This window comes from Stegodyphus dumicola, chromosome X1 (genome assembly GCF_044657685.1).
Source record: "Stegodyphus dumicola isolate Sdum_Otavi_A_Nest chromosome X1, ASM4465768v1".
NCBI classification, from domain to species: domain Eukaryota; kingdom Metazoa; phylum Arthropoda; class Arachnida; order Araneae; family Eresidae; genus Stegodyphus; species Stegodyphus dumicola.
In genome coordinates, this window is record NC_140780.1 from 135,286,050 (window position 1) to 135,300,206 (window position 14,157).

At 34.5% G+C, this 14,157-nt stretch overlaps 1 protein-coding gene across 2 annotated transcripts in view; it reads right to left on the minus strand.

Moving 5' to 3' along the window:
• Positions 1-14,157, minus strand: part of HERC2 (E3 ubiquitin-protein ligase HERC2) — a 599,575-nt gene that overhangs the window by 228,905 nt on the left and 356,513 nt on the right. For both annotated transcript variants that reach the window (XM_085808058.1, XM_085808057.1), the window contains exons 43-44: positions 12,459-12,634; positions 12,164-12,310 (exon numbers count right to left, since the gene is read on the minus strand). In XM_085808058.1, the coding sequence (XP_085664184.1) occupies positions 12,164-12,310; positions 12,459-12,634 (323 nt within the window). The remainder of the gene's footprint in view (positions 1-12,163; positions 12,311-12,458; positions 12,635-14,157) is intronic.

Sequence of the window (14,157 nt, forward strand, 5' to 3'; positions counted from 1 at the left end):
ACTACTGTTAGTGTTCCCTTTTTTGAACATTTATTGTGAATAGGGTATTGCTGGAAAGAAGCACTTTGCATTGATTTTGTACATAAATACATTTCGCTCTCGTGTCGTTTTTTTATTCCTGCCTTAACCCGTCACTTTAGACCCTACATTCCTACACAATAAATGCATGTTTTAGTACGCTCCAAAACCCCTCTAAGTTTGTCCCATGATCTATGAAACATCCTGTAAATATTGTCCCTCACAAGGAAATAATAAATCCATTCAAAAGTTTAACTTAGGTGAAATATCAGAAAAATCCCATCTTGAGAAAAAATTTTCAGCATTCATCTTGCATATTCCACGTTTCATACCATATATTCAAACACTGTTTTCATAGACATGTTCAAAGACACAATGTAGTACCTTTATATTTTACTCATCATTCCATAAAGATATTGTCAGTTGTGAGAATTCGGCTAGCATGTTCTGTAAATCGGCACTTTATACAAATGCCTATGATACTTGATGTTGTGAAATGAACTGAAGTAATAACTGGCGCGAGGCGCTGCTGTTTGTGACATCAGCCTGCATGCTGAGTGTTTCGAATGTTTTGCTTGTAGACAGAACGAAAGCTGATCTCGGAAGAGTAAGACCGTTTTGATGAAAATAAAGAATGGCTTATTAATAATTTTTTGTCTTTATTCATAATGCACTCAGCCTCAGGTAGAGGCAGCCCACAATTTAATGAACTATTCTGAATTTATTTGATTTATATATTTTGTGTTCTTCACAACATAGTGGTACCCTCGGTGGGACCGGGTGCTATGGATTAGTATTTTGCGATTGAACTTTTGATTTTGAACTTCGAATTTGAATATACTTTGAAGATGGATTTGATCGCTTTAAAGCCCCAAAGAAGAGGACTTAGAATTGTGTTTTCTCAAACCTCAAAACCAAAAGTGAATTAACTAAAGAAGTAAGAGATTTAAAAATACTTTCGATTTTGAAGTGTCAACTTTGTGATAAGTTCCAGAGACTTGACGTAGGCCAGTGTGCTATCTCACAGCAGATATTGCAGATTGAAGATGGAGAAAAATTATTTAGTGATGATTTTCAAGAAGTGGAGGATTACCAAGATAAGTTTCTAGAACAGTGTACTTAAAATAGATGTGGAAATACAAGCCCCCTCTCTTCCAAGTAACTCCGAATTGAGGAAATTTAAATTGCCTAAAATTGAGCTTAAAAAATTCAGTGGTGAAGCTAAAGATTACCTGACTTTTTAAAGTCAGTTCCAGAAAATCCACGATGACAAAAGTATCGCTGATGAAGATAAAATGCAGTAACTGTTGCAGGCCATGGAACCCAAATCGAAGGCAGAACACCTAGTCCTTAGCTTCACGGCAACAGCAGCTAATTACCCCAAAGCCATCCAACAACTAAGAGAACACTTTGGGCATGAATATTTACTTATGCAAATCTATGTGAGAGACCTGTTAAGCCTAGTGATGAAAAACGCTATAACCACAAGAGCAAAAACTGATCAACCCTGCCTGTATGATGAACTAGAAGGAAAATTGCGAGCACTGGAAAGTTTGGGGAGAACCCAAGAAAAATATGGCGATTTTTTTACCCCCTTTAAAGTGAACAGTTGCTTACCAGAAGTAGTACTGATGGCGTGGGAAAGAAGCCGAAATCACGACTCCATTGAAACTAAAAGGAATTTCTTAAAACAGGAAGTTAAGGGGGAAGAGATGGTTCTACTCACAAGAACTGGTTTCATTTTCCAACAGAACCATCGGAAGAAAGACTTTAACCACAAACAGGTAAAGCAAAATTAACCCGTAACAGCATCAGCTCTAGTAAGTCTTGAGAATTCAGGTCAGAGTGTTCTGAACTGCAATTTTTGTGAAAAAAAAAACATTCTAGTGAAAAATGTTACTCCACAAAAGACTTTAGCTAAAAAACAACAACTGTATTGAAAAAAGGTGCTTGTTTCTCTTGTCTGAAAAAAGCAAGTCACATCAGTAAATTTTGTCCTTTGAAAGGTACGTCATGTTGTTCTACTTGCAAAAGTTGTAATCATTTTGATGTAATGTATAATCAAAAGCTAAAAAATAACGTGTGTTTCAAAACAGAGTTCTCTTTCTAACTGTGACAGAAGCGAAACTGTATTTTTGCAAACGCTTTGGCGTTCGAGTTCGGTGTCAAGGTCGCAGAAAATTATTTGCTGCATAATTGATAGCGGAAGACAAAGTAGCTATGTTAGTGAAAGTATGATGAGTCAGTTTAAAGCATCTCCACTTAGGAAGGAGACAGTTATACATGCACTGTTTTGGGAGGACGAAATGAAACCTAAACAACATGAAGTGTTTTCAGTCGAGGTCAGCAATTTAAAGGGAATGTTCGCATGTAGTTTTGAAGCACTTTCTGAAAAAAGAATTTGCAGTTTTATTCCTAAGATTAAGGACAAAGAAATTTTGAATGAATTAAAAGAAAAGGAAATCGAATTTTCTGATTTACTGTGAAAGGAAACTGAAATTAACTTTTTAATCGGAGCAGATGTTATAGGAAAATTATTGACAGGAAATTCTATTGAATTACAGTAGGGGGTAATGGCTGTCGACACCAAACTTAGGTGGACGGTATTTGGAAAATGAAATTCGGGTGCAAATGATAATATTTTGAAAACATTTTCAATGCATGTCAGGAGAATTCGTCTGAATGAGTTATGGGAACTTGAAAAAATAGGAATATGAGCTCCAATCAAAACTGCTAACATGAAAGAAAGTTTTAATTTATCTGAATTTGAAAACAAAATGAAAATTCTTCCAGACGAAAGATATCAAGTAGAATTTCCATGGAAATATGATACGACACATTTAACCGATAATAAAGAAATAAAGAATTATCCTGGAAAAGGTATCAAAAGATGATCTATAAACTCAGATGTAGTAAATTTTTCGATGATTATCAAAATGTGTTGACATTATCAAAAGTTTTTGACGCCTCTGCATCTGAGAAAGGGAAACTCTCTTTAACGAATGTTTATGTAAAGGAATGAATCTTATTGAATTAATACCCGATATTATAGATTGTTTTAGGATGTATCCAATAGGTATTAGTGCCGATATTGAAAAAGCTTTCTTAATGTTATCCGTCGCATCTAAAGACAGAGATTTTCTCAGATTTTTTTTCCTCCATGCAATGAAGGACAATTAATTTATAGGCATTGCAGAGTTGTGTTTGGAGTTTCTTCAAGCCCCTACTTGTTGAACGCATCTATAATGCATCTATTAGAAAACAGTCCGCATCAGTATAGTGAAGTTGCTCAAAAATTGAAATCGTCATTTTATGTGGATAATTGTTTTTTTAGTGTTTTTAGTATTGATGAACAGTTTACGTTTATTGAACATTCCAAATTAATCATGTCAAATGGATGTTTTGACTTGCGCGGCTTTGAAAGCAATGTGGGTGGTTCAAATGTTGACAATCTTTCAGGGAATACTTCCGTTTTGGGGGTAATTTGGATAATGATACGCTGAGGTGATGCACAGATACATTGACCTGTGATACGAAAATCACAAAGAGGACAATTTTTGATCCTATTGGTTTACTAATGCCAACTACATTGCTTCCGAAACTGCTGTTGCAAAAATTGCATTGGGATGATGAATTGTCTCCAAATGATGTAAATACATTTTTGAACTGGTTCAAAGAACTTAATGTTTTGAAACATGCTATTTTGTCTTGATACTTGTTTATTAATGACACTTCTGAACTACATGTATTTGTGGATGCCTGCAAGGGGGCGTATGCAGCATGCATCTTTATCCGATCAGTATTTAATTCTGAAGTACAAATAAATCTCGTACGGGCAAAGTCTAGAGTATCCTCTTTGAAACCTTTAAGCATCGTTCGCTTAGAATGAATGGTCTGTTGTATAGGTTCTGGACTTGCAAATTCTATTATCAAGGCTCTCGGTTTGCCCGACCTAAAAGTTTCCTTCTGGTCTGATTCCACCACTGCCCTTTGGTGGATAACAGAGAAGGCAATTGGTCCAATTTCGTCGAAAATAGGGTTAAAGAGATTCAAAAGTTGATGCGAGGTCATTCATGGAGACATGTCCCAGGGAAACTAAATATTGCCGACTTGTTATTGCGCGGATGTTTTGTGAAGAAATTGCTTTGGTCTAGATGGTGGAAAGGTCCCTTGTGGTTGCGAGAAGGCCCTGAAAACTGGCCCACTGGTGAGATTATTTGTTTGCATGAAGAAGTAGAATTGGAGAGGAAAAAGATAAAAAATAGTGAATATTGATCTATCAAAAGATGCATCCCTTTGGCATTGAATCAATATATCCAATTATGATAAAATGATTAGAACATTTGTATGGATATTTAGATTTGTAAATAATTGTAAGGATGGTTCTGAAAAGAATAGAAACATTGAACTTTCACAGTACGAAATTGAAAATTCTGAGAAAATTTTAGTTTGTTTGGTTTAAAATTATTATCCGACTGATAAGAAATCTTATAATTTTATTGAAACGCTCATTGATGATGATGGTATTCTGAGAGTTAAAACGAGAATACTAAATAGAGATGAACATAAACCTTTTCTGTATCCAATATTGTTGCCAGAAAAATGTGATTTAACTAAGTTATTAATCAAAAACGTACATAATAAAAACTGTAATGCTGGTCTTCAGATGATGCAATGTATACTATGAGATAGATTTTGGATAGTCAGAGCTAGAAAGGCTATTAAAAATGTCATCTTGAACTGTATCGTTTGTAAAAGATTTAAAACTAGGCTATGTCAAGCGAACTGACACCTCTTCCACCAGACTGAGTTATGGATTGTGCGGCGTTTGAAATCATAGGGATTGATTTGGCTGGACCCCTGTTTTTAAAAAATGGAGGAAAAGTGTGAATCGTGCTGTTCATGTGCGCTGTGTACTGTGCCATTCACCTTGAACTTGTAAATTCTCTTTCTACTGATGCGTTTCTCCTGGCACTTCGACAATTTGTTGCTAGGCACGGACGCTCTAGAATAATCTATAGTGATAACGGAACAAATTTTCGGGGTGCATCTAATGATTTGTCAAAACTAAATTAGACTAAAGTATTAAAGGAAACGGAAGCTGAAAGGATACTCTGGAAATTTATTCTACCAACTGCAGCTTGGTGGGGCGGCTGGTGGGAGAGGTTGGTTCCTACAGTGAAAGAATTGCTGAAACGTACTTTAGGTAAATCAGTGTTATCATATGAAAAACTTTATACTATTATTTGTGATTAAGAAACTATAATTAATTGTAGACCCTTAACTTATGTTTCTGAAGATCCACAGGAATTAGTCCCTCTGACACCCGCCATGTTTCTTTTCGAGAAGAGAAATTCCAATGTTGAAGATTTTGATGAATTAAATTCGTCAAGTCTTAATAAGAGATTAAAGTATAGAACAAAATTGTTAAATGATCTGCGACAACGCTTTAGAAAAGAATACCTTAGTCAACTGGTTCAAAAGCATAATGAAAAATGATCTCGGGAACCTGTAGTTGGATAAATAGTACTGATGGGGGATGGTAACAAAAAACGTTTATTTTGGCCCTTAGCCCGAAATACAGAATTCATCCCTGGACGTGATGGAAAGATTTGCACGGTTAAACTTAAGACCCGGCATGGAACAGTTGTACGACCAATACAACACATCTTTCCTCTGGAGATACAGGCCAATGACAGAAACTTAATTTCTGATAAGAAACTGGGTGCAGAGAAATCTAATTCTAGTGCTGGATGTATGTTAAAAGGGGGAATTGCACCTGATAAAAAGGTAATGCAACGATATTCCTTCTCTAGAGACTTGTAAAAGCTCCAAAAAGACTTGATCTTTCAAATAATGTTTGCTATGAGCTTGAGACTCAACCAGAGTCTCAAGGGGGGGAAGGATGTTGTGAAATGAACTGAAGTAATAATTGGTGCAAGGCGCTGCTGTTCGTGACGTCAACCTGCACGCTGAGAGTTTTGAATGTTTTGCTTGTAGACAGAATGAAAGCTGATCTCGGAAGAGTAAGACTGTTTTGATGAAAATAAAGAATGTCTTATTAAGAATTTTTAGTCTTTATTCATAATGCACACAGCCTCGGGTAGAGGCAGCATGCAATTGAAGGAACTGTTTTGAATTTATTTAATTTATATATTTTCTGTGTTCTTTGCAACACTTATCATTAGCACACAGAATGAATATATGAGATATTAGTTATTTTGCCAGCTCTAACAGATTTGCTTCTACACACTCTTACATTTTTGTAAAAGAAAGTGTGTCTTTAATTTGGCTTTCATGTCTCTTGCCTGTTCTGATGTTGCACTTAAATGGTCTGTATATACTTTAATACATCATTTAAAATTCAGTGAAAATTTTTAAAAAAATCATGTTTCCTCTACTTATAGAGAAACACGAGTGAGATTTCTTACCTGCATATTTTTTCAATGCACAAAATTGCAACATGCACAGTTGTTTTAGAGCAAGATACAATAACAGGTACTCAATAACAAAATCAAATACAAACATACAGGCAAAATTTTAATCGGCATATCTGACCAATGTAAAGGCTAATTAAAAAATTTTATATTGTTACGAAATGTACAGACGTGGTAAGATAGCTTCCCTGCAAAGCAGTTTTAGGGTTGCCACATTTGGTAACAAAATTGACGATATGCTATGGACGGATGGAGAACCTTCTGGAATGAATTCTAACCATTTAGCCCAGAATGTTCCCGAACACAAGCCAAAAACTATATAAACCCTGCTGGTACGCAGAGGGTGAGTATCGAGTTAGTCCGTGTGAAGTCCGTCGAGTTGACAGCCAGGCAGTGAGTGACGAGTGGGTCGTCGAGTGCATCGAAAGAGTCTCTTAGTGTTTCGCAGTTAGTGCATTGTCGAGAGATTGTGTTGAGCTCTGGGAACGACTGAACCGAAGCGTCGGGAGCTGTGCTCTGTGTGTCGCCGAGTGCATCGCATGTTGTAGTGTGCAGATTCTCGAGAGTATGTGGAATTCTGAGAACGACCAAGCAGAGTCAAGAGCTGTACTCTGGTGCTTTGCAGTGAAGCTGTCTTCACCGTGATAGCCTGAAGGCTGTGTCGCTGATTGTTCCAGTGTGTTTACAGTAGATCTTCAATGACTGTAAAAAGGGACTTTGGAGCTGTCCTGATTACTACTGGCTAAATAAAGTGTGTTTCGATACTTCAACGAGTGCTGTTGTCATTATTCACTAAAAATCCACACGAACCCATAGGTAACAAACATAGAGGAAGAAAATAATGTAACAGTAAATTAAATGCAAAAAAGTTCATGATCCTAAAAAACAACTTGATAAACCAATACATAATTCTTATACACAATATATAAGCAATAGTATCTTTAAAATTTTCAACTATTATAAAAACATTGCAAGTTAATAATAAATATGATCTAGCTAAGTCATGTACAATAATTTCAAGTAATCATTCATCAACATGTTATGATTAAAATATATGTCCTTTTCTTCAAGACAATATTGTTGAGAATCGAGCATTTAATTAATATTATGTACAGTTTCAGTGGCATCATTATTTTATTGTTATAATACGTTTTATGCATCCAGCATCACTATTATTTTTGTCAGTCTAAAATTTGTCATGTAAACAGTAAGACGTACGTACGTTACCTCTACTTTTTTTTGTTAATAAAGTCCAAAATTCAATTAGCCATTACTCTGTCTGTTAATTTATAAGTAGTTTGACGTTAGTAACGTTAAGTAGCGACATTTAACTGCGCAAATAAATTAACGATGGCTATGTTGACGTATTTGAATCACAGATTTTTTTTTACTTTCGTTTTCAATTTCAACACTTCCACCTGAACAGTGTGTAGGTAGACGCTAAAGTGTACCAATAGCCTTCTTTTTTTGGCTGCATATTTCCTGGTTAATGACGACGTAATATGGAAGCTAAAAATTTTGTTCAGTGTACCAAATTGGAAGGTTTATCCAACTGGACTGATTGGAAATTTGAAATAAACTCTTTATTTGTGCTCAACGATTGTGCAGACATCTTCGATAATTCCCTTATCGAGCCAAAAGCTCTGGCAGAAAGTGCGAATGAAAAAACAATATGCGAGTACTACGAAGCCGCAAAAGCATATGCAAAGGCGAATGCGAAAGCTGCTGTGATCATTCGCACAAATGTATCACCGAATGTGTTAAATTTGATCCCTATGCATGGTAATTCTGCACTAGTGATATAGAATGAGTTGTTAAGTAACTTTGAGAAGGTGTCAAGCGTGAAATTGGACACTCTTCTGCAACAGTTTTTCACTTTTCAGATCAAGAAAGACGAAAGTGTAATGCAATCACTCGCACGTTTACGTAGATTGTGGGTGGATCTTCAACGTGAGCAAGAGTTGAGCGGTGAAGGAAAGTTGCCACAGAACCTGCTAGCACTGTGAATCTTATCTATTCTTCCTGATGACGAATATATAGAGTTCAAATCACAGTGGGACTCAATGCCAAAGATGGAAAAGTCACCTGAAAAACTGATCGAACAGATCAACGTGCGGCTGCAAAGAAGAAATCAAAAGCTTAGAAATGAAAGTATGATAACATTTGTGGCAAATGCTAATTATAGCTCAAAACATAGTGGAAAGAAATGGAAGAAGGGTGGTAAGAAACCTCAGATAGTCAGCCAATCCCAACCCTTGACAACAAATAATGCCAAAACGATGAACATAGTAAGACCAGTGATGGCGTGAAAGGTTTCAGTGGCATCTGTTTTCGTTGTAATAAACCCCGGCACATTGGTAAATTTTGCCCAGTTTTTCCTGACAAGCCAACCACGACAAATGGCAAAACAGAGACCTTCTTTGCAAATACTCAGTGCAGTGCATTTACTTGTCAAGAAGATGATTGTGGCCGAAATGTGTGGCTTATAGACGATGGAGCTACAGCACACATTACAAATTCAGCCGAGTATTTCAAGATATACCGTCACTTTGACAAACAAGCAGAAATCACAGTCGGCAACAAACAGACAATACAAGCATATGGCTGTGAGTACATTGACATGTGCGTGGTGGTTGGAAATGTACAATAATCTATTGAGCTCACCAGATATTGGCAAACATTTGTTATCAGCCTCAAAGGCAATGAAGCGAGGAATCTCGAACTTTGGTGATTCAGAAGATATGATTTGTCATTTCTTTCACAAGGAGACCCCGGATAATATATTTTTAGAACCCCCATGTTCATTAAATGGACTCTTTGAACTACGTGCAAAACCAATCCAGCCACAAGGGGGTTCTGCTGCTGCCACCTACTTGCTTGACAACAAAATGACAACTCCTTTTCCTAAGTCGGCAATGAAGATGACGGCAAAACTGCCATTATCACTTTGGCATCGAGGAATACAGTACGTGAAACTGTACTTGCACCAAAATGGTATAGATTTTATCTACAATGGACTATTTTGTGAGCCATGTGCCATGGTAAACAAAGTCGACGAACATTTAACCAAAACGATCCAAAACACAAAAGTCTGGTGAGATAATACATGCAGACTTACTTGAATCCCCAGTTTTAACAAGAGGTGGAAAGAAGTACATGTTAGTGATTAAGGACGATTACTCTAAGTTTAGACATGTAGAATTTCTGAGACATAAAAGATGAGGCTGTGGATAAAATCAAGCAGTTTCTTGTTCGGACCAACAAATCGAGCATTTAATTAATATTATGTACAGTTTCAGTGGCATCATTGTTTTATTGTTTTGATATGATTTATGCATCTGGCATCACTATTATTTTTGTCATTCTAAAATTTGTCATGTAAACAGTAAGACGTATGTAAGTTCTCTCTACTTTTTTTTTGTTTTGTTTGTTTTTTGTTAATAAAGTTTAAAATTCAATTAGCCATCACTCTGTCTGTTAATTTCATAACAATTGTGATAATCACTATTAAATGACAATGGCTTGCCTTCCTTTTTAAAAAATAAGTTTCAGAAAGGGAATTGCTAACATGTGCTGAGTAATCAAAAAAAGATAAATAAAAAATGAGAATAAAGCAGGATCTTTACACAAACTGATGAAATTTTATCTTCACTGCATTCGTCCTCTCCCAAACAAAAGTAAAGATAGAAAAGATTAAACAAGGAAGAACAAAAAAGATGTGTGTTTTCTAAAAAATACCGTATTTGACGGCATATAAGGCGCATCCTTATATTGAAGGCCACACATATGTAGATGTAGAAAAAGTTATGTGTGTCTAGACCTTTATCCGGGCTAAAAATAGCATTCAGTATTGAAAGTTAACTTGTGTCCTTCATGTATAAGATGCAGGTAACTTTTTTTGAGACCAAATTTAGGAAAAACAAGTGCGTCTTATATGCCGTCAAATACGTTAACCCCCCCAAAAAATCTAACACAGAATAAAACTGCTTTTACAATTTATTAGGAATTTTAAAAAAAATATTCTTTTTTAAATTTCTTTGCACAAGACACAAATTAGAACTGCATAAATAAAAGGAGAGCAATCCAGATATCTTTGTTTTTTTAGCACAGGGGATGCATATGAAAGTATATTATATTTACTATAATTCAGTAATTATGTCAAAAAGAGTTTCCAATTCTATAGCTGCCAAAGGATCTACAAAGCGAAAGCATGTAATTATTGAATTATAAGAGGACTAAAACATCCAATAACATATTAACAGCTAAGTGCTTCACAAACCGCACAACACATTAAAATGATTAAAATAAGAATTTTTTTCACAAATTTTGCTTATTGCATAATATTTTCTACTAAAATAATGGAAAAAATAACAGAAAAACAGCATGCAAATATAATGCAAATGAAATTTATTTCCGTTCATAAAAGTTATCTGTATAAAAAAAGGTACAGATATGCTTTACACAGTACAAAGTCCAATATACAGACTACAAGTTCCCCTTAAATTAATGATAATTACAGCCTAAAAAATTCAATGTCTAGGCATAGAGACTACAATACAGTACAAAATCCATAATCGGGAATTTGGCAATTCCAATTAAGGAGTTTTTCTGGATCATCAATTTAAATATGGTAAGATGGCATGCAGAAATTATACAATTAAAAATATGAAATAGTAATTTATGAAATAAAGAACAATTATGATCTAAAGGGTATCAAAATTTACAAAAAAAAAAAAAAAAAAAAAAAAAAAAAAAGGCTTAACATTTATTTGTTTACTTTATTAAACATTTCTTTCAATGTAAGTTGTTTAAGATGCTTCCACAAAAAATTCAAAAAGTTCCTTTTTCTTGTGTTATATATAGTGGACTTTCAAATGCCATATTTCTCGCATAATTTTGAGACGGATAGGCCTTTATCAATTTTTTGCAGCAATTCCACTTTTTGTTTAATGGACATCGAAACATGCTTTCACTTTGTAGATCTTTTGGCAGCTACAGAACTGGAAACTCTTTTTGACATAATTGAAAGTTCAAGCTTAATTTTTATAAAATTGCTCTAACAGTCTGCAAAAAATAATAAGCTGGATTCAATTAGAAGATTAAAGAACAGCGCAATCTGCAACATTAACTAAAATGCGTTAGATAATTTTAGCCTAGCTTATAATATTTGTTATACATTAAACGCGCATGCATAAACGCATTATGTGCAAGCGTAAATGCATTATGTGCATGCATAAACACATTATGCTTTTACGCATGTGCATAAAGTTTGTAACTTTGAGGTCCGGATTATAGATCACTCGGGATTATGGACATCCGGATTACAGACTTTGTGCTGTACTTAAGAAAAGGACACAGGTTTGCCATGCAAGCAATTTTTCTCCCAATTGAGACTTCTGAATTTTACTTTCAAACACCTGCTGGCTATGCAGTCACACCATGATCAATAACAATACATTGCATTGTATTGATATGGGCCAGAATCATACGTTGGATCCTTGAGTAGTTGAGAGGAGTTAGCATATTTCTATCTGACTTAAACAACAAGTGAAGCCTCAGTCTTGCTATAGCTACATGTCATCTTACCACATTTCAAATGATTATCTAAAATCTGGAAATATTCAAAATCTAGAATCACAAAATGATTCGGAATCTCAGACTTTGTACTGTATACAGCAACTTGAAAACAATACATAATTAATACCTACATGAGTAACAACTCCTATGTCTCCCACTTGAAGTTCTTCATACTGGATGCAGCACCGTACCCAGCTACCAATATTGATGTTTTCAGACATATAAACAGAATATTCAGAAATACTATGAAAATCATTTCGAGAACGGTAAGTATTATCCTAAAAAACAAGGAGAAACAACTCATTAGTTTCAGAAACAAAGATATCACATACAGCTCTGGTCAAGAAAATAAATGTTTAATACTACAAATAATAATTGAAGTACTTAGTTTAATAACTGCAACAACTATTTTAATATTATGCATACTTCCTTAGGCACATCAGTTTCATCATCTGCTGTAAATGAATCAGAATCAGAATATGCTTCAAAAGATGTTGAACTATCATCATCTGAGACTTCAACCATCTGATCTTCATAATCCAGAAGAACACTCAAAAATGCATCTAATTTACTTGGAAAATCAGCTTCAGGATCAAGGGAACCTAGAAAAATAACAAAAAGTTCAAAACTATTTATTAATAAAATTGATTAGTTAATTATTTAGATATGGCAAAACCTTCAAGGACTATCTGCCTAAGAGGGAAAGGTGTCTTCCTGGAGGACTTCCTAAGAGAAACTGGCTTGTATTTATGCTGAGATAAAGAAAACCACAAAAACCAACGATTCTGAAAGCCCATTCACCCTGAGTTCAAACCCTGGCTGAGTTACCAATATTCAGCAGTCTTTAATCACTTGGCCACTGGTGGAGCTTTATCATTAAAAAACTTCAACCATTCAAGCAACTTAAATTTACACTACTCATTAAAACTGGAGGATACAAATAAAAAGAAAAATTTAACTGTTACCTATTTAAAAACAATTTGTACAAAAATATTATTTAAGATAAATTATCATGTTTGCTAATTTATTATAGTCATATTTAAGAAAGTTTAAAAAAGCTGGAAAAATGATCTCATGATCTCCCATTTTGCCACATATAGTTACCTATGACATTAATATGATATATAGTTAAATAAGACAGAAATGTAAACCTCACATCTTATTAGAATTACTTGAATAAGGTAAAGCACTCAAGGACTATCTGTCAAAATGAGAATGCCTCCATAGAAGATTTTTATGAGGGACACTGGCTCATATTCACATAAAAAGGAAAACACTAAAACAGAGTATCATTACTCTGTTGTATGACTACAAATTTGGCATAAATGCTCTGCAAAAATGTTGCAAAATATGCACTGCATTTAGAAACAATGCTGCAATAAAAACATGATTCACACATACCATGAATTTTTTTTTTAAGTCTAAACCACCACAGCTAAGGTCTGCACTCAGCAACTTTAATGTGTACAGCTTTTGATATGTACAGAATGGCCAACACTGGTGAACAGGGAAAACACAGTTTTAGAAGGACAGTGCTAAAAATACTCATGAAAATGACCCAACATGCAGATACCACTTCAGAATGGAAATTTTCAAAGACTAGTCATGCTGGGAAATATCCTTATATCATGCTGGGAAAGTATTATCTAATTTAATAATGGCTATGCTGATAATAAAAGGATTTTTCGGCATGCATCTGGAGTTTCATCCAAAAAGTGACAGAATCTTTTTTGGTTAGAGTACATTGAATTAATTTGTTTTAACTTTAACATGAGAAAAAACTCATAACATCATGTATCTGCCAAATTACTGTTTAATTTCTACAAAATATATGTTTTTTGTTATTACATATTAAATTCACTAAAACATGAAAGAAAGGGTTTAAAATTATACTACCTAATATGAATTCCATTAATAATAACAATAATAATAGCTGCTCGTTTTTAGGTTTCAGTTATCTAAAGTCCACATTACTTTATACAATTACGATACTACTGTATTCATATTTCAATACATTTTCTAAACTCTATAGACATACACCATGAGTTTTACTTAAACATTGCTATATGAAAGCAAATTAATAAAATGCCATAAATAATAGTAAAGCTCAAATTTGTTTATATTG